Here is a 21,219-nt window from a genome sequence, read left to right as displayed (position 1 = left end):
GAAACAAATGCAGCCTTCCTGGGGTGTCCATCCCACGTAGAGTCCAGTATAAAGATTCCTGCTTTGAGTCACGCAGACCACTTGCTAGCTGGGTGAGCCTGGAAAACAATTCTCTGAGCCTCAGTTTTCTGTTTTCCTCATCTATATAATAGGCACAATTGTATCAAACTAGCCAGGATGATTAGATGCAATGATGCACGTAAAACACTGGATAGTGTTAGTTCATTTATTCATGATTTTTATCAGACTAAACTGTCACATCAATTTCAATATATGAATTACCTTTAGAGATTTCGCTGGGATAGAAAGATTGCGTTCCTTCTCCGGGGACTAAATAATGTTTAAAGTAACCAAGCCACTGGAAACAAATTTGTTGGGCCGGCTGAACTTCAAAGAGGAGCGTCCTTATTTCAAAATGGGAAAGAACAAAACCAAAAGCCCACCCAGGGTAGAAGCCGGAATGGCCACCTTGATTTCGGCAAACTGGAAATCTGGGCTCAGCAGGTGTTCTGGGGCTGCCTCCCCAGCCTCCTCGTAGGTTACTGACAACGTGCTGGTCCCGGACTCAGGGGACTCCTGGCCTACAGTTCACGACTGTGGTTTCCACCATTCACTCACCCCTACGGTGCACACCGCTGTCTCATGAGGGCACTGAGGTGCTTCTTTGTTAAATCACTTAATGGTGGTTAAATCAGATAACCAATTAGCTGGAGTGCAATTGGCTGGAATGCGCCTCCAAGTTTTCTTTCATGCCCTTTTCTTCACCTTTCCTTTGCCCACTCCTACTGTCTGCTGGTGAGCTTTCCCAGTGACAAAAGGAATTTAAAGACAACAAAAAATATCAGTGAGAAAACCTGACAGCACTTGATTAAGTATGCTTCTTTTGAGAGTTTAGTTAATAGCCAAGTGCTGTTTGCATCTGATTTAGACAAGGAAAGTAAACATACTCATTTCTCTCTGTAAAATATAGATTTATATTTTTCTGCAAAGAGTTATGTACTCCGGGGCCCTCTGGTTTCTGAGTAAGTCTGAGAACCTTCTCGAGAGCCCTGGTCTGAGGGTAGCTGAAGAAGCCTTAGGAGTGGACCAGAGATTCTCAGGGGAACTAAATCACCATGGAGATTTTCTGCTTTTGGTTATGTTGAGTCCAGGCCCTAGGGACAAAACTGAGACACATATTAATAGCTCCTATAACTAACCCAACTTGGTTCATGCTCTAAGGTTTTCCCGTTGATACGAATAAATCTTCAGTAGAAGTTATTCCAATTCAAGAACTTTTGGAAGTTTCTTTTCAAGATTTACAAAGATCAAATTCTTTCCCTTCAAATTGTCATCACCTTCACGGTCACTGCCCTGGTCCAACTACCATAATCTCTTGCCTGCAGCAGTCAACAGCTTCCTGAACAGTCTCCAACCACCATTCTTGGTCCCTCTTCAGCCTACTCTCAACGCAGGACCCTGAGTCACTCAGTTAAAACCTAAGCCGGATTATTATTCCCACTCCTGTGCTCGAAACCCTCCACGGCCTCCTACCCCTCAGACTAAAAGCCAGGGCTCCAAATGCTTGCAGGGCCACCTGCGTTCTGCCCGCTGGGGCCTCGTCTACTCCTTTCTGCTGTTCCCACACCCTTCTCTCCCCTCCCGCTGCACCTGCCTCCTGTGATGCTTCCATCACACTGGGCACAGCTCCCTGCTCTCCTGCTGTTCCGTCTGCCCAGAATATTCGACCCTGGAACCACTTGGCTCCCTCGCTCCCATCTGTCCAGTCTACTTCTGTAACCAAGCAGGACTGCACGGGGTCTTCCTGGGACAGACCCCTTCCCCATATCCTCTGCTGCGTCTCCTCTCTGAAGTACCCAGCTAACAGTACCTCATGGATATTTCCCGAGTTTTTCAGATGCTAAAAACCACCACCCAATGGAAGAAATTAACTGTTTGATGATCATGAGCACGTAGCCCCCAGACCTTCTGGTGCCTAAGGATTGATAATGTTAACTGTCCTGTTACCTCGCCATCAACCAATCAGAGAATTGTGCATGAGTTGATCACACACCCTGTGCCCCCACTCCCTCACCTGGCCGTTCAACATGCTTTGCTGAGACCGTTCGGGGGTTTCTGGGGGCATGAGCCACCCGTTGTCCTTGCATGGCCCTGCCATAAACCTTTCTCTGCTCCAAACTCGCAACATTTGGGTATCATTTGGCCTCACTATATGTGGGGCACACGGACTTACGTTCGATAGCACTTCCACCCCAAGATCCCCAACCCTCTTCCCCGCCCCCCCCCCCCCCCCGCCGCTTAGCTCTATAACCATCTCACCTATTCATATTTTACTTATTTTTGTTAGTTTTCTGCCTCCCCCGCCAGAAAGTAAGTTCCACTAAGGGAAGGGATCCTTTGCGGTTATTGCTCACCGGTGCACCAACGCTTGTTTGATTGAAACGTACCGAACAAATGAATGGATGGCAAAGCTCTACTCACCCATGCCGGGGGCCGCCATGAGGATCCTGGAGACGACTACTTGCGTGATGGCTTGTTTAGCGGCGTTTGCCGACTCGCCCAGGCGGTGCCCGTTTTCATCTGTGACAGGAATGCCAACTTTGAGTTCCCTAGAGAGCAAGACAACGGGCAAAGAAGTTCACAGGTGCCTTTGCGGAATGGCTGGAAACAGCACTGAAGCTGTGAAAGCCCGAGTCCCTACTTAATCCAAAAATCCACTCCGGTGTCATTTTTGGCACTAATAAGTCTATTTTTAAAACCACAAACATGCTTAATCCTCGTGTGATAGACACACAAGTAAAATAATGCTAGTAAACTTTGTAAAAAAAAAAAAGGTGTAGCATTTTGAACAACAATAGGACTCAACAGGTGAATACGCTAACTTAGAGATAAGGCTGATTTCTAAGCTCATGTGCAAATTTGAGCAACTTTCCAAATGAGAGATAGATATAATTACTAAAAAATAAACTAACTGTACTGACATAGGCATCACAAGTACACGGAACTATTGCATATTTAACTATGGTCACTACTGCTACAATTATAGCTCCTACTGTTACCCTGTTTTTCGTTATCCATTCCAAAATGCTTTTTTCTCGTTTTTTCTTCTCCTTTAACTTTTGCCAGCACTAAAAAATACTTCCAGAGATATAGATTAATATTACTTGAAACCCCAAGAGAAAATTTGGGGGGAAGAACCTATTGTATAGAAGAAGCTTTCTAGGCATAGACGTAAGTTTGAGATCTATTTTTTAAACTTTTTATTATACAGAGGTAGAAAGACTATTCTAAACCCCATACGGCCATCAGCCTGCTTTAATAATCAGCAACTCAGAGCTGACCTTGTTTCATCAATGGACCCATCCTCACCCCCAAAACCAGATTATTTGGAAGCAGATCCCAGATCTCATAAAACTTCATCTGTAAATATTAAAATAAAACAAATTTATTTAAGTTTCAACAAAGCAGATTATTATAAGACCCTACTGTCAAGCACAAGTGTTCTCTAAGAGGGCATATTAAGCTTACCTTTGCCTCATTAATGGAATATTAATGCAATTAGCAGCAGCTACCGCAGCGAAGGGAACAAAGCGTCCTATGAGTGGAGAGACATGCTGCAGAAAAGATAATTCCAAAAGCAAGATCTTATTTTTCCTGTAGTACTGAATGCAAGTACTTATTTCTTCTTGAAAACCTCTACAAATGCAGAGTCCTATTTGTATAGAAACTTGGGCCAAGAGTACGTTCAAAACTTGGTTTCCTAGAGGTACTTTCTATTTCCAGCCTGGGCACACTGGGACAAGGCAGACTTCCAAGATATTTTGATGGCTTTATGTGGCTGATGGAGCAGGGGCTTTGGAGTCCCACAGTCTTGGGTTCAGATGCTGACTCCTCTACCTCTTCAGGGCAGTGCCTGGAGGTACCCAGCCCGGCACCCAGCCTCTGGTGGGCTGTATGGATGGGTGAGCATTTAGCATTGAATACACAGTGCCAGGTACAGACCAGGCTCTTGGCAGACGTTATTAGTGACACTCCTTCCCAAACGTATTGAAATATACACTTTAAAAAAGCAGTCGAAGATAATGACTATAATAAGAGAGTCATAGGACTTGAACTATTTTGAGAAATTAACAGAGAGACTTAGAGCCAGGCAGGTGAGAACAAATTAAGAAGCTTTACTGCTATGGAAATAAAAATCTGAGTACCTTGGTTAATGCATTGAGTCCTAGAGCTGTCGCTACAGCACCTGTTGTTGCAGAAACATAAGCTGTTCCCAGTTCACTGAAAAGAAGGAAAATGGTACATAAACAACAAGTGTGCGTCAGAAAACTCAAGCCCAACATTTTTGGAAGAAATCAAGATTAAGAATAGAGATTCCATAAAACATGACACAAATGAACTTATCAAAGAAACAGAAACAGGCTCACAGACAGAGAACAGACTTGTGGTTGCCAAGAGGGAGCGGGGTAGGGGAGGGATGCATTGGGAGTTTGGGAATGGCAGATGCAAACTATTATATATAGAATGGATAAACAACAAGGTCCTACTGTCTAGCACAGGGAGCTATACTCAACATCCTGTGATAAGCCATCATGGAAAAGAATATGAAAAAGAATGTGTGTATGTGTTAACGAGTCACTCTGCTGTACAGCAGAAATTAACACAACATTGTAAATCAACTGTATTTCAATAAAATAAATTTTAAAAAGGAGATCCCACAGAACAACATTCGTCATCACTCTACAAGTAGAGATATTCAGAGAAAAAGCACGCAGACCCACACAAAAATGGCATTTTTCACATAGAACCTAACTACCATGCCAAACGAGCAGACATAGAGAATACGCATGCGTGGTGGTGGGGGGGAAGGAAGCAGGGACTGTGCAGCAAGCTACAAATGTGGGAAAATGCATATTAGCTTAAATGGTTGTAGCATATTTGCTTAAATAAAAAAATACTTCTCAAAATATCACTATACATACTGAAAGTAAAAATGCAGTGCCGCCATTCTAAAAATGACATCTTATGGTATAAAAAGACTAAAAGTCTCATCCTCAAAATACAATTAAGCCCAAGCCGTTCTCTCTTGCTTTAAAATAAATTCTAATTCAAGGATTGGATGAAATGAAGGTGTGACCGGCACTGCTGGGTTGCAGATTTCAATATTCTTTGTTCCCTAGGATGATAATAGAACACTACAGATGGTCAAAAGCAATTTGAGAGTTAAAACAAAAAAGAAAACGCTTTGAAGTGTTACTAAGTTAGGCTCAAAGTTTTGGTTAACTAATCACTTTAGTCTATCTGAACATCTTTTCACAGGAGGCAAAATTTTAAATCCATTCACTTTCTTTTGGGTTCCGGAGGCGTCCTATTTTAAAGACAAATCAGATACAAAATTCCCCTGGATTTCTGCAGAGATCACACTGTTGATTCTGCTACTTTTGATGTTGGTATCTGTCTACACCCACAGGGTGGTTGGGGGTACAGTGTGTCATGTCACACAGGCCAGCCCTGAGCTGCCTGCTGTGTGTTCTGCGGGGGTGAGGCGGGGATGCGCCCTAGGGTGTGGGAACCATGTCCTCCTACCAGAGCCACTAACGGCCTGGATGATGTCTGGAAAGGCAGGCTGCAAAAAACCGTTACCTACATAGAAAGGGAGGAAAAGAAACACTACTGAAAAATATGCTCCCTAGGATTCCAAACCGTATAAACAATTTGTACAAATATACTTTTTTAACCAGGAGAGCATCACCAGTGAATCAAATGAACCCCAGAGAAGTGCAGAGGACAGTTAAATCTTCCAGTCTTACTTTACAGTGAGGGGAGCATCTCCACTTCTGTTGGTGTAATTGACCACGGCATTGAAGGACTGGTTGATCCACTGCCAGAACAGCACTGCTGGTGTGGTCCTGAAACAGATCGATCCATCACATACCCACCAGCGCTTGTGAATCAGCCGCCATGCAGAATGGACAACACGAGCACCAGTAACCCGAGAGGAGATGGACTGGAGAAGGGAGAACGCTGGGTCCAGGACTGTGTGTTCTGGGTCAGAGGCCGAGGACCGGTGTGGCTGGGCAGATTTTTACCTTTTCTGATTCTCAGTTTCCTCATTCGTTAGATATGGATAGCAACAAACTCAGAGGGTTAGGGTGAGGATGGAGATAACTTATTTAAATTTTATCTTAAATTTGTAAGGGAGCCCAGCAAAGAGTGGGCACTCAATTAATGTGATTAATGTCAGGTCCCTTCTCTTAGGGAAAAAAGCCATTTGTAGGCTATTTCTGGTCCCTCCTCACTACATGTCTACACCTACACCTATACTTATACCTATAGCATATGAATGGATTAAACAGAATCTGCTTAGAGGATCTTTTTATTTTCTTTCTCATTTTCTTTTGGGTCTAAGATTTAGGGAGAAATTCAACCTCCTTTTGGGCAACAAGGAGAGTTCTACTCAATAGAGGGAAAAGGTAAAACAACCCCCTAGAGTTGCAACATTTATACAAACTGAAACGCCACATGAAATGACATTTATTTCGATTAAACCACTCACATAAAAAAAATGTACTTTAAGCTTCTGGAATATAAAGCAAACAAACTGTCGTTACATTGCCAGAACTCACCTATAGAATGTCATCATACAACCTGTGATGGTCATGTTCATTGGAACCTGAGCTGACATCCTTCCTATCAAGATCATCTTTTCACCAGTGTCGGGATGAAAAGCTGAATCATAGATGTACTTGGCTCTCCATAACTCATTTTCTGTGAGACCCGGAGGAACAATTCCTTGCCTAGGAAAACAGCAACAAATAACACGGCGATTGTTCATTCCAAATATCTCACCAGTGCTCTGGAGACATGTAGCTAGAATGTTCTGGAGTTTATGTTTACCTAGAACATCTGTGTCTGGATGGAGTGACAAATCTAACTATTACAGAGTCAGGGAAAATTCTAATAACACAAAAGACAATAAACACTTAAAATGAGCACGTCAAACCCATAAACCTCAAATTGCCTATAATTTGGAAAAACAAAAGCATCTTGTATAATAGGGAAGTATTCAACTTTGAAATAGTCTTTGTTTTAAATGACATTTAAAAATGTACTTTGAACTCTGTAAATGCTATTTTTAACTCATTAGACAAAAGTTGTAGCAATCAAGAATATGAATTCATTTTTAAACCTATAGTTTGAAAACCTAGATAAGAAAGGCTCACTATTTTTCCTCTTTATCAAAGAAACACATATTCATTGCAAAAAATTTAGAAAATACAGGAATTCATTAACACAATTAAAATCATTCAAGCCTCTCCCAACTTAGCACCACTAGCAATGCTTTGGTAAATGCCCTTTCAGGCTTTTATTGGATCTATTATACATGATATTTTTATTTAAAGGCATGGTATCAAATCACCTTTTTTATTCAATAATATTTTGTAAACATTTCTCTATATCTTTAGATATTCTTCTATATCATCTGTACTGGGTTGAATAGTGTCCCCCCCTAAAATTCTTGTCCACCTGGAACCTCAAAATGTGACCTTATTTATAAACAGGGTCTTTGCAGATGTAATTACATAGTTAAGATGAGGTCATGCTGGATTGGCGGGGGCGGGAGGGAGCAGATCAAATGATTGATGCCTTTATACGACCAAGTGCAGCCACGCAAAGAAGGACATGTGATGACAGAGGCAGAGATTTGAGTGACGTAGTTACAAGCCTAGGGCCACCAGAAGCTGGAAGAGGAAAGGAGGGATTCTGCCCTAGAGCCGTCAGAAGGAGCAGAGCCCTGCCAACACCTTGATTTCAGACTTCTAGAGTCTGGAACTGTGAGAGAATAAATTTCTCTGTTGTATTAAGCCACTCAGTTTGTGGTAATGTGCTATGGCAGCCTTAGAAATTATACCAATCCCCTACTGTTGGACATTTTAATTGCTTTTAACCTTTTCCATTGGTAAGGGATAAGGAAGTAAATATCCTTATAAATAAAACTTTTCCCCCATCCAAGATTATTTAGAAAGAAATGAGTACATTTGCTGAGACAAAAGCTATGTAAAATATTAAAACTGTAAATATATCTTTTATCCTTTTCCTCTACTTGAGTATGTCTTTTTTTTTTTTTTATCCTCAGCAGCAGTAGCATCATTATTATTTAGGTAACCTGTTATATTCTTTATACAATGTGGATAATTTTGTTTAGTTATGTTATCTGCCACCCTGAAAATTTTTATGATTATGCAGTCAGGTAGGAACAAATGGAGTTCCTGCCTAGAAAGGTGTGACCCACTTCAAGATTATAGGTATGTTCACCTATATAGTTCTTTGCATTTTCCTAATAGTTTTTTTTTTTTGGTCACAGTTTTAAGCTATTTGAAATTTATCTTAAGATATGAATATGTGAAATTGCTTAATTTTAGATTCCAGTTGGCTGGTCTGCCCTTCCAAGACCAAGATTTCAATGCTATATTTACCATCATGAACTTTTGTGAATGTTAGGCTGGACTTTCTACAGTGTGCCCATCATCTGCACCTCGTGCTGCCAAACCCACCATTTTAACTGAGGGTCCCTTTGAATATCTGGTAGAGCAATGGTCCTTCACTCCACTACTCTTCGTCTGCTTTCTCAAAAGTGCCTTACTTACACCCAGTAATTTGTTCTTCCAGGTAACTCTTACAATTATTTTGTTAATGTTATAGGGGATCGCAATTGTATTTTGACCAAAACTATATTAAGCTGAAGAGAACTGCTATCTCTACAGCAATAAGACTTTCTATCCAGGCCTACCACATATTTCTCCAGTTACTCAAAGGCATCTTTTAATGTCGCCCAGTGGTCTGTACTTGCCTCCTACTTCTGGGTAAGTTAATTCCCAGGTATTTTATATATATATATATATATATATATATATATATATAGTTCTTAGGAATGAAATTGAAAAACACTGTCTAATAGAAAACAAACCTACGGTTACCAAAGGGGAAAGCATCTTTTTGTGTTCTATGTCCCCATAACATTAAAAGAAATTAAATCTCTTTATTAAGGTATCATTTAAATATTATAAAAGTCATTCATTTAAGTATACAATTTGATGAGTTTTGAAAAATGTACACGGTGGTGTAACCACCTTCAGAATCATGGTATAGAATATTTTCATCTCCCCCAAAGTTCCCTCAGGCCCCTTAGGAGTCATTCCCTGCACTGCCCAGCAACCATAGATCTGCTTTCTACCACTACAGTATTGCCTCTGAGAATTTCACATGAATGGAATCATACGAGCAAGTAGTAGTATGTGTCTGGCTTCTTCAACTTTGCATAGTGCTTTCAGATGCATCTTTGTTGTATCAGTGACCGGTTAATTGCTGAGTGGTACTCCATTCAATGAATGGACCACAGGTATTTATCAATTCTCTTTTTAGCCATTCTAGTAGGTAGAAAATGGTATCTCATTGTGGTTTTTGTTTTGTTTTTCATTTTTAGACATTCCAATGTATACTCTTTTCTTCCAGTTTCGTTGAGATATAGTTGACATACAGCACTGTCTAAGTTGAACGCATCCAGCATAATGACTTGACTTACATACATCATGAAATGATCAGCACAATAGTTTAGTGAACATTCATCATCTCATACAGATACAAAATTAAAGACAGAGAAAAAAAATATTTGTCCTGCTGATGAGAACTCAGACTTTACTCTCGTAACAACTTTCATATATAACGTACAGCAGTGTTAATTCTATTTACCATGTTGTACATCACATCCCAAGTACTTATTTATTTTATAACTGGAAGTTTATACCTTCTGACTGCCTTCAGCCAATTCCCCCTCTCCCAACCCCCGCCTCTGGTAAGCACAAATCTGATCTCTTTTTCTATGCGTTTGTCTGTCTGCTTGTTTGTTTTTGAAGTATAATTGACCTACAACACTATGTTAGTTCCTGGTACACAACATAGTGATTCGGTACTTCTGTACATTTCAAAGTGATCACCACAATAAGTCTAGTTACCATCTGTCATCTTACAAAGATATTAAAATTATAGTTATTGACATAGCCCCACACTGTACTGTACCTCATGTATACCTGTGACTCATTTATTTTGTAATTGGGAGTTTGAACCTCTTAATCTCCCTCACCAATTTCTCTCCTCCCCCCAACCCCCTTTCCTATGGCAACCACCTGTTTGTTCTCCGTATCTATGAGTTTGCTTTTGTTTTATGTTCATTTGTTTTATTTTTTAGATTCTACATGTAAGTAAAATCATACAGTATTTGTCTTTCGCTGTCTGACTTATTTTCACTTAGCATAATACATGCAAGTCCATCTGTGTTGTTGGAAATGACAAGATTTCATTCTTTTTTATGGCTGAGTAATAGATGTTTTACATATCTATATATACCACATCTTCTTATCCATTCACCTATTGATTGGCACTTACATTGCTTCTATTATCTTGGCTATTGTAAATAATGCTGTAATAAACACAGGGGTACATATATCTTTTTCTAATTAGTGTTTTTGTTTTCTTTGAATAAATACCCAGGAATGGAATTGCTGGATCGTACAGTAGTTCTATTTTTAATTTTTAAAGAAACCTCCATACTATTTTCCATAGGTGGCTGCACCAATTTACATTCCCACTAAAAGGGCAGAAGGGTTCCCTTTTCTTCACATCCTCGCCAAAAGTTGTTATTTGTTGTCTTTTTGATTCTGACAGGTGTGAGGTGATATTTCATTGTGGTTTTAATTTGCATTTCCCTAGCAACTAATGATGTTCAGCATCTTTCCATAGGCTTACTTGATATTTCTGTATTTTCTTTGGTTTAGTGTCATCAGCCTATTCAAATCTTTTGACCATTTAAACAAATTGGGTTGGAATGAAAAGAATTCTTTATCTCTTCTGGACATAAGTCCTTTATGAGCTATACGTTTTGCAAGTATTTTCTTCCAGTCTGTGAATTGCATTTTTGTTTTCTAAACAGTGTCTTACGAAGTGGAGAGACATATCTTTTCCCTTATTGTTCATGCTTATGTCTTATCTAAGAAACCTTTGCCTATCCCAAAGTCATACAGATTTTATCTTGTTTTCTTCTAGAAATTTTACAGTGTTAGCTTGTATATTTAGGTCTATCATCTATTTCAAGTTATGTTTATGATTTTGTTTAAAGATTAATACTCTTTTTTTATGTGGAAATCCATTTTTTCCAGAACCACTCATTGAACAGAATATTCTTTCTCTATTGAATTATCCAGACACCTTTATTTAAAAATCAATTGACTATATATGTTTGAGTCTATTTCAGGATCCTCTATACTGTTCCACTGATCTATATATCTATACTGTTTTGATTACTTGAGCTTTACAGTAAGTCTTGAAATCATGCATTTAATATTTTTGTTGCTACTGAAAATATGATTTTTAAAATTTCAACTTCCAGTTGTTAATTGTTACTATACAGAAACCCAACTGATTTTTGTATATTGATCTTATATCTTGTGACTGTGCTAAACACTCTATTTGCATTTTTGGTAGATTCTTTCTATATAGATGATCATGTTTTCTGTGAATGAAGAGAGTTTTAGTTCCTTTCCTATCTGTACATCTTTTATTTTTGTTGCTCTTTTTTTCTTATTGGACTAGCTATGCTAGTCCAATGCTGAATAAACGTAGTGAAAGCTGAACTCCCTGCCTTGTTCCTGATCTCAGGGGGAAAGTTTTCATTCTTTCATCATTAAGTTTGGTGTTAGTTATAGGCTTTTCTTAGATGTACTTTATTCCTTCTATTCCTAGTTTGCTGAGAGTTTTATCATGAAGGGATGTTGGATTTTGTCTGCTTTTTCTGCACTTACTGAGAAGACTGTATGTTTTTCTGTCATAGTCTACTGATACAGTGATTTCCAAATGTTAAAATGAACTTGCAGTCTTGTGACGAACCATATTTGGGTTCTGCTTATTTTGGGTATTATCCCTTTTAAAGATGGCTAGATTTAAGTTGTAAATTTTGTTGAGGAGTTTTTGTGTCTATATTTATGAGGGATATTGGTCTGTAATTTTTGTCTTGTAATCCCTTTGGTTTTGCTATCAGTGGTCTCATAAAATGGATGAAGAAGGGCTTCCCTGGTGGCCGAGAGTACGCCTGCCAATGCAGGGGACACAGGTTTGTGCCCTGGTCCGGGAAGATCCCACATGCCGCGGAGCAGCTGGGCCTGTGAGCCATGGCCGCTGAGCCTGCACGTCCGGAGCCTGTGCTCTGCAATGGGAGAGGCCACAACAGTGAGAGGCCCACGTACCGCAAAAAAAAAAAAAAGGATGAAGAAGTCTTTCCCCCTCTTTTATTTTCTGAGAAAGTTTGTGATGGAATTGATATAGTTTCTTTCTGTGAAGAAATAATTTCTTTCACCTGTGATGCTAATTGGCCTTGGAGATTTTTGTGGGAAAGTTTTATTTTTATTTATTTATTCTGCCATCTTGCTCTTTGTTTTCTGTTTGTCTCATCTCTTCCTTGTTCCTTTTTTTTCTCTTTCCTTGCCTTATTTTGGATTGAGTCAATTTTGGTAATTTATATATTCATAGAAGGCTAGACATTTCACGAATATTTCTAAAATTTTTAGCAAAGAGCTACATAGTAGGCTTCATTTTTTAAAAAAAAATTAACTTATTTTTGGCTACGTTGGGTCTTCATTGCTGCGCACGGGCTTTCTCTAGTTGTGGTGAGCGGGGGCTACTCTTCGTTGCGGTACACGGGCTTCTCATCGTAGTGGCTTCTCTTGTTGCAGAGCACGGGCCCTAAGCGCATGGGTTTCAGTAGTTGTGGCTTGCGGGCTCTAGAGCGCAGGCTCAGTAGCTGTGGCACACAGGCTTAGCTGCTCTGCTGCATGTGGGATCTTCCCCGACCAGGGATCGAACCCATGTCCCCTGCACTGGCAGGAGGATTCTTAACCACTGCGCCACCAGGGAATCCCCTTCATTTTTATATTTCTATTTCTCACAGGCAACTTTCTTATCTTCTTGTTACATACTTTGAGTTTTATTTATTTATTTTATATTGATTAGATGTGCCAGAGGCTTATCTTTCTCTGGGCTTATCAGAGAACCAGTTTTTCATGTATTTTTCAATTCTGTTAATTTCTGACCTTAAAAAAATGACCTTCTCTCTGTTTTCTTTGAAAAACAGTCTATATAGTGGTTAACAGCATGAACTGTGGAGTCAGACTGTCTGAGTTTCTATGCTGGCTCTGCCACTTAACAGTGGCAGGACTTTGACTTTTGTGCCTTAGTTCTTTCATCTGAAAAATGGGCATAACGAGAGCACCTACCTTCAAGGGCTGCTGAGGTGTAAATGAATGCACATGAAGTGCTTCAGGCAGTATCATTACACAGCATGTGCTATTGCTATTTTCTTTTTATTATTTTGTGCTGTTCTTTAATTTCTTAAGCTGAAGTCTCAGTTCATTTGTTGTAAGCCTTTAACGTTTAATCAGAGAGACATGTAAAACTATAAACTTCCACTCAGAGTACAATTTTGACACAATTCCTTAAGTTTTCATATTAATTTTCTCATTATTTTTACTTTGTAATTTTACTTTTGGTTTTTCTTTTTGTACAGTTAAAGTACTGAACAATTCTGACGTGATTAATCAAGTTCTGTCTGTACTTCTAACAGTCTTTTCTTTGTATATTTTGATGTAACATTAACTAGTTCATGAATACCAAACATGGTCATTTTATAAATATCAAATTTTTCTGATCTATTCGCCCTGAACTGAATTTTGTCCGATTTTCATACAGCTTCCTTTTTATTTGCAGTTACCTTTGTCCTGCTTTGTAATGTTAGCCATTTTTATTACCTCCCTTTGGATTCATACTAAAATAGTATGTTGGTATCCCATGAGGACTACAGATTATTGGTATTCATATTCCTTGAAGGTACACTGTACATGATACTTCCTTGACTCCAACTAACCCTTTGAGCTATTCTCCTCTGAGAGTTCACAGCTAATTTGTCTCTTAGTGGGTAGGGGGAGAACTCTGGGGTATTTCTTATCCATTAATTCACAAATTGGTTTTACTGATGAATATATAGATAAAGATATAGATATAGATATATAGATATATAATGAATATAAAAGCAGCATTACACCTAATCCCCAGTGGAGCAATTTATGACACAGACTTTAAGGGTTTTATATTCCTTAAAAGGTGAAGAGAAAAGAAGGTGAGGTGCTCAACGATTCTTGGAGGAAGTCATTGTATTTTTCCATGCACAGTGACCTCATACAGAGATTAGTCATGTAGCTAGCAACTCTCATGCATTCTGATTGGGATGTCATGTCACTGTTGAGCTTTTTAAGTGTTTTTACACAATTTTAAAGTCTCTGATTTTAATAGAGGGTTTTAATCCCTTTTACACATACTGTTATTACTAAGCTGTCTGGCCTCCTCCATCTTGTTTTACGTTATTTTAAAAGCTTCTATGACAGTTTTTTGGTTTTACCTTTAGTTATACTTATTACGCTGTCTTTGTTTTTATGCCTTTGGGGTTTTAGAAGATATATACTAAGATTTAACTTGACTAGTGGTTACCATTAAGATTCTCAAAACCGGGCTTCCCTGGTGGTGCAGTGGTTGAGAGTCCGCCTGCCGATGCAGGGGACACAGGTTCGTGCCCTGGTCCGGGAAGATCCCACATGCCGCGGAACGGCTGGGCCCGTGAGCCGTGGCTGCTGAATCTGCGTGTCTGGAGCCTGTGCTCCGCCAACGGGAGAGGCCACAACAGTGAGAGGCCCGCGTACCGCAAAACAAAAAAAGATTCTCAAAACCATTCTAAGATACATTTCTCTAACATGGTAAAGGGCCAAACCATACATACTTTTGAGTCCAACTCCTATTTAAGATAAATATTTGGTATACTTTTAATTCCCCCTCTTCCTTTTTTTTAATTAAAAAAAATTTTTTTTGATACTACAATCTAGGGCTTTAGATTCAGATAGCTATTACTATTTTTTACAAAACACTTAAAACTTCTTTTTGCCTATACATTGCTTTATAACTAGAAATGTAACAACTGTTTCTATTTTAACAGTTTTGACATTCATCACTAGTCTATTTATATTACAGCTTTTTTTTTTACTGTAATACAGTATATAACATAAAGTTTACCATCTCAACCATTTTTAACTGTACAGTTTTGTGGTACTAAGCATATTCATGTTATTGTCCAACTACTGCCACCATCCATCTATCTCCAGAATGTTTTCATCGTCTCCAACTGAGACTGTATTTGTTAAACAGTAACTCCTGATTCCCCGGCCCCCTAGGCCCTGGCAACCACCATTCTATTTTCCCTCTCTATGAATTTGGCTACTCCTGGCACATTATATAAGTAGTATTGTACAATAATTTGTCCTCTTCTGACTGGCTTATTTCACTTAGCATAATGTCTTCAAGGTTAATCCATGTTGTAGCATGTGTTAGGATTCCCTTCCTTTTTAAGGCTGAATAGTATTCTATTGCGTGAATATATGACGTTTTATTTTTCCATTCATCCATCCATGGACACTTGGGTTGCTTCCACCTTTGTCTATTATGAGTAATGCCACTATGAACATGGGTGTGCAAATATCTGTTCAAGACCCTGCTTCCCATTCTTTTGGATATATACTCAGAAGTAGAATGGCTGGATCATATGGTAATTCTATTTTGAATTGTTTGAGGAATCACAATATACTATGGATTTCCTAGTTTTGAACTCAATTTTGCTTCATCTCCTGACCTCTCAAGAAGGATTTATGAGGAGTTTATTTTTGATGTTGTTATGTATTTTTCTGTTGCCTCTGTAAACAGAGACACTCTGGTATAAAATTCCTGGGTTACATGCTTTCTCCTGGAAACTCGGCACACGTTCCTTTACTGTCCTCTGGCACTCAGTACATAGATAAGAAGATTGAGACTTCTCTGTCATTTGTTCTTTTTTAATAACTTTTTTTCACTGTTTGAATGCTTACGAAATTTTTAGAAGTTGGTTTGTAGAAAAAAGAAAAAAAAAATCTCCATACGTGGGTCTCTTTGCCTGAAACAGGGTGAGCCTAATTTGTGGATGTCTGTCCTCACTACAGGACAATTCTTTTATCTACTTACTATGACATCTTTCGCATTTTTCTAGTTTCTCCTTGAGAAGCATCAATAAATTATATCTTCACTCTCCATCCTCTAGTCCCCTGAAATATAATCCTTTTCACACTCTCACCTTTTCATCTATATCAGGAGTTGACAAACTACAGCCCACACCTATTTCTGAATAGCTGGTGCGCTAAGAATGGTTTTTCCATTTTTAATGGGTGGTGAACAAGCAAAACAACAGAGGATGAGACTGTAGGGCCTGCACAGCTGAAAATATTTATCATCTGGCCCTTTGCAGAAAAAGTGTGCCGACCTCAGATCTTCACCCTTGGAGAGTGACTCAGGTTTATCCCCAGCATCTCTGTTTCCACTTTTTTCTCGGTACCATTGATGTCATTACTTCTCCACCGCTGCCTCCAGTGAAGATTTTAATTTTGCTCTTACAAGTTTAGGGGCTTTGCAATCGCTTTTATGGCTTCTTTTCAACTCCTCTAGCTGTCTTTACATCTCCACCTCTCCTCTTTTTATGGCTTTTATTCCAGCATCATGGAACATTGACTTGCCGGAATTCTGAAATGCACTTCTGCCGTCTTCCTCTGCCTCGTTCCTCAGGACTTGCTCGTAGGGCTCCAGGACGTTCTGCTTCCCAGGGAGCCCTCTTTCTGCACGGCTGCGCATGCTAAGACCTGGCCAGACTCACTGTTTGGTAACAAAGTTTATCGACCGCCCTTGGTGGCCTCGCTGACTACCCATGTGACAGTCAAATACGTGCCTTGCATGGATTATTCTTGGCATGTTTAGGCTCACAGCTCCCACTAATCCAATTCTCAGCGTATGGCTGACTTTCCCTGAGAGCAGGAGTCAGCAAACTACTGTCTGTGGCCTGTATGGCTGGCTAGCTAAGAGTGATTTTTACATCTTTTAAAGGATTGTAAAACAACCAACCAAACAAAAAGCCCTGGAAAACAAACAAACAAGCAAGCAAACCCCCAAGACACTAAGACTAGGCAGAACATTTAGAATAAGACAGAAATCCTCTGTAGTCCACGAAGGCTGAAATATTTCTTATATGGTCTTCTATCAAGAAAGCTGCATGTCCATCAGCAGATGGATGGCTAAAGAAGATGTGGCACGCGCGCACACACACACACACACACACACACACAGGAATACTACTCAGCCATAAAAAAGAATGAAATTCTGCCATTTGCAGCAACATGGATGGACTTGGAGGGCATTATACTAAGTGAAATAGGTCAGACAGAGAAAGACAAATGCTGTATGATATCACTTATATGTGGAACATATACATATATATACAACAAACTAGTAAATGTAACAAAAAAGATGCAGGCTTGGGCTTCCCTGGTGGCGCAGTGGTTGAGAGTCCGCCTGCCAATGCAGGGGACACGGGTTCATGCCCCGGTCCGGGAAGATCCCACATGCCTGAGAGCCATGGCCACTGAGCCTGCGCGTCCGGAGCCTGTGCTCCGCAACGGGAGAGGCCACAACAGTGAGAGGCCCGCGTACCGCAAAAAAAAAAAAAAAAAAAAGATGCAGGCTCACAGATGTAGAGAACAAACTAGCGGTTATAGTGTGGCGGGGCAACATAGGGGTGGGGGAGTGGGAGGTACAAACTATTGGATGTAAGATAGGCTCAAGGATGTATTGTACAACACGGGGAATATAGCCAATATTTTGTAGTAACTGTAAATGGAGTGTAGCCTTTAAAAATTGTATTAAAATATTAAATAAATTAAAAAAAAAAAGAAAGTTGTGACCATTGCCTTAGAGCATGTCTCTTCTCTCACCTCATGCCTGGCTTTTTGAACTGACAGAGTCCATCCCAAACCTACAAACTGTGTCACCAGCATCCTTCCCATCTGAGCTACTGTACGTGGGGTTTATTCCCTGGGGCTTAATCTGAGAAGAAGCGAACAACCTACCCTAATTCTTGACGACTTGCTTTTCGTAAGATGCAGTCTCTATCTGGAGACAGAAAGTTGTGGATGCAGGTGTGGTTGTATTGTCGAGCAGAAGGCAGGGCTCTAGAAAGGGGACCTCACGGATTCGCACCTAAAGTTGGAGGGACGGCTGGCTTATTTTCAGGTTACTACGCACCCTGGGTATCTGTGTTAAGTGTCAACAATGGGGAATGAAACACGTCTTCCTATTTCTTACATTTTTTTTTTTTTATAAAAAGGAATCAATTGCAAAAAAAATGTTGAAAAATCCCTAAGGGAAGGTTTAAAGACAATAGGGTAACATGATGATCTATTCATATATTAAGCCCCAAAGCATACTTGTTAATGTTACCTGTAATCATGCACTACTTTCCTTGCATCCTCTAGTTGTTCGTTGGTTAACAGAATATTCCTGGGATCAGTTACAGTGAAGAAATGACTGGCTCGTCCAATGAAAGTGCTTTGATCCCATCGAGGCTCCTTGATGTTAATGTTTGGTGGAAGTTCTCCAGACATTGTCCTGGACTGTAGAGGGTCAAAAGGACAGGCCTAGTTAAGACTTACAAAGTCACTACACATTGAGGAACTTTGTAGTCACACTGATCTTCAAATAAAGAGTTATTTACATTACATTCCTATTTATGAAAATAATTTTGCTATACATGGCAGAAAGGCTATTTAAATCCAAAGCTAAATTTGTCTGTAAATCTCAATTTATCTTAACCAAATTCCAGTGATTTCCCACATAGTTCTTTTTATGAGGACATAGTATTTCATCATCCCTTACTTTGGAAATCTGTTCTTCAGAAAAAAATATAAAGAGTTAAAAATAACATTAACAATAACAGTGTCTGAAGTCTGAAACACTTTTTCTGGATGAAAGAACCAACGTCAAACTACTGCGGCATTTTGGTTTACTAAATTTGTTTTTCCTACAAGTAGAAGTGACTAATTATGCCAAAAGGCTTACATGCTAAAAAGTCTAGAATTAAAACAAGATTCAGATTCATTCAGCCTTATTCAGCGTATAAACCACCAATCAAAAATGAAAAATTATTCTCCTCAATCTAACAGAGTCATAGTGGGAAAAACACACTTTGACAACCCCATAAATAGTAATAACATAGAGCATATTATTTTCCTCATAAAATACTTATTTTCTGGCTAAGAACCATTACTTCTTTCTAAAGTAACTAGTTTCTTTCGCTGAGTAATATACGCTTATTTTTAGAGCTGCTTTGTATTGCTGTAATACGTGCTTATTGTAGTATTTTGAATAATATAAGCTTATTGTAGAAAATAAAGAAACAAAATCTGCTATAATTTAGCCATGCTGAAATAACCATTGTTGATGTTTTGATATATTTCCTTGCAGACATTTTCTATACATATTATCCTCTAACTAAAAAAATAAAGTTGATATCATACTCTATATTTTAATATCTTGACTGTTTCCTGCTGTACTTATTTCACGAGCACTCCCTATGGCACTAAATATTCATTTCAGGTATTTAGCAACACCTTCAACCTTTATGTTATTTTCAGTTTTTCACCATGAAAAATAATGCTGTATCCTTGTCTATTAATTTTTTTCCTCATAACTGGTGACTTCCTTCAACTAGATCTCTCTATGTGATATTAGCAGGTCAAAGGATCTTATCACTATAAAGGCTTCAAACCATTGCTTTCTCATACCTCTTTCCTCTTTCTATATTTCTAATATTGGTTCTTATAGTGGCTTTCTTTTCCAGGTATTTTTCATGAAGTTATTTTTCAGAGCTTCACTAGATCATAGGTCTGTTAAGATGTCAGGTGCAGACGCCTGCCATTTGAACTTTATCAGAATCTCAAATTAACACATTTCATGGCCCACTGGATCAAAATCAAGCATGTTAGGCCCAGAGATGTGAGGAATCTAGTATATGTAAAACAGCTGGTCAGTTGAGAGTAAGAAAGTAAAAATCAGCCCCATTATTCATAAAGCAGGCTGGGATGACAAACACAGATAAAGTCAGCTGCAAAGCTAATAGGAAACCATATTTCTCCCAAGGTCACACTGAAGCTAAAAGGTGTCCTAACAACCCCCTTCTTTGGGTAACCACTGCTTTCTTATCTCATTGAGAAACCCTGTTCTCCACAATCACAGACTGTCAGAAACTTTGCTGTTTGAAATCATACTAGGAAGAATGAATCATCCCACTTTAACACAGAAAAGGAGCCTGGATTTCCAGCCCAGATGCAGTTTCAGATTAGGGAGTTTCTGGACACAACATTCCACGTCTTTTTTCTTTTTTTAAAAAATTAATTTATTATTATTATTATTTTGGCTGTGTTGGGTTTCCGTTGCTGCACGCGGGCTTACTCTAGTTGTGGCGAGCAGGGGCTTCTCTTCCTTGTGGTGCGTGGGCTTCTCATTGCGGTGGCTTCTCTTTGTTGCGAAGCATGGGTTCTACGTGCATGCGCTTCAGTAGTTGTGGAAGGCAGGCTCAGCAGTTGTGCCTTGCGGGCTCTAGAGCACAGGCTCAGTAGTTGTGGCGCACAGGCTTAGTTGCTCCACAGCATGTGGGACCTTCCCGGACCAGGGCTTGATTGAACTTGTGTCCCCTGCATTGGCAGGAGGATTCTTAACCAGTGCGCCACCAGGGAAGTCCCTTCCATGTCTTTCTTAACTCTGTAGTTTCCAAGGAAACTTTGTAGTTTCCAGGTCATGGGCTACTTCACAGTTCAGATCTTTACACCCAGCCCTGCTTTGAGCCAATCAAAATATTGCTTCATTAAACTTCCCTAAGTTCCACCATTCTCCAAGATGCTCTGAAAGACCTATCTTTTCCTTTGTTGGTGAGACACTCCCAGTTCCTCCAGTGTGTGGTCTCCCTCATTGAAATACACATGACTTTGTTTAACTAAGGTTTGTCCCTGCTGGTTTTCAGTCAGCTGGGCTATGATAAGAGAAGTGTCTAAATTTCAAATTAGGACACCTCTAAGCCATGAACGTCAAGTCCAGGGATGTAAGGATATAATTTTCACTTCAAAGAGCTGTGTCATTGTATGAAGAAATGTCTCAATTTTGAATAAGAATGTACCAAATGTATTATTTATAAAACATACAAAAAGTCAAACAAAAACTCTA

At 39.4% G+C, this 21,219-nt stretch overlaps 1 protein-coding gene across 4 annotated transcripts in view; it reads right to left on the bottom strand.

Moving 5' to 3' along the window:
• The window catches only part of SFXN1 (sideroflexin 1), a 47,703-nt gene that overhangs the window by 13,892 nt on the left and 12,592 nt on the right, over positions 1 to 21,219 (bottom strand). For 3 of the 4 annotated variants that reach the window (XM_082651746.1, XM_082651749.1, XM_082651747.1), the window contains 6 exons: positions 18,442 to 18,614; positions 6,627 to 6,797; positions 5,811 to 5,909; positions 4,206 to 4,281; positions 3,529 to 3,614; positions 2,482 to 2,609 (listed from right to left, as the gene is read on the bottom strand). In XM_082651746.1, coding sequence (XP_082507872.1) covers positions 2,482 to 2,609; positions 3,529 to 3,614; positions 4,206 to 4,281; positions 5,811 to 5,909; positions 6,627 to 6,797; positions 18,442 to 18,605 — 724 coding nt within the window. In that variant the 5' untranslated portion in view covers positions 18,606 to 18,614. Of the gene's footprint in view, positions 1 to 2,481; positions 2,610 to 3,528; positions 3,615 to 4,205; positions 4,282 to 5,810; positions 5,910 to 6,626; positions 6,798 to 18,441; positions 18,615 to 20,451; positions 20,597 to 21,219 lie in introns of those variants that run through there. The other variant, XM_082651748.1, reaches the window with a different exon arrangement.

This window comes from Grampus griseus, assembly GCF_964374135.1.
Source record: "Grampus griseus genome assembly, chromosome: 3".
In the NCBI taxonomy this organism is placed as follows: Eukaryota; Metazoa; Chordata; class Mammalia; order Artiodactyla; family Delphinidae; genus Grampus; species Grampus griseus.
Note: the sequence above shows the minus strand (reverse complement) of the source record. Positions and strands in the feature narration are given on the sequence as shown.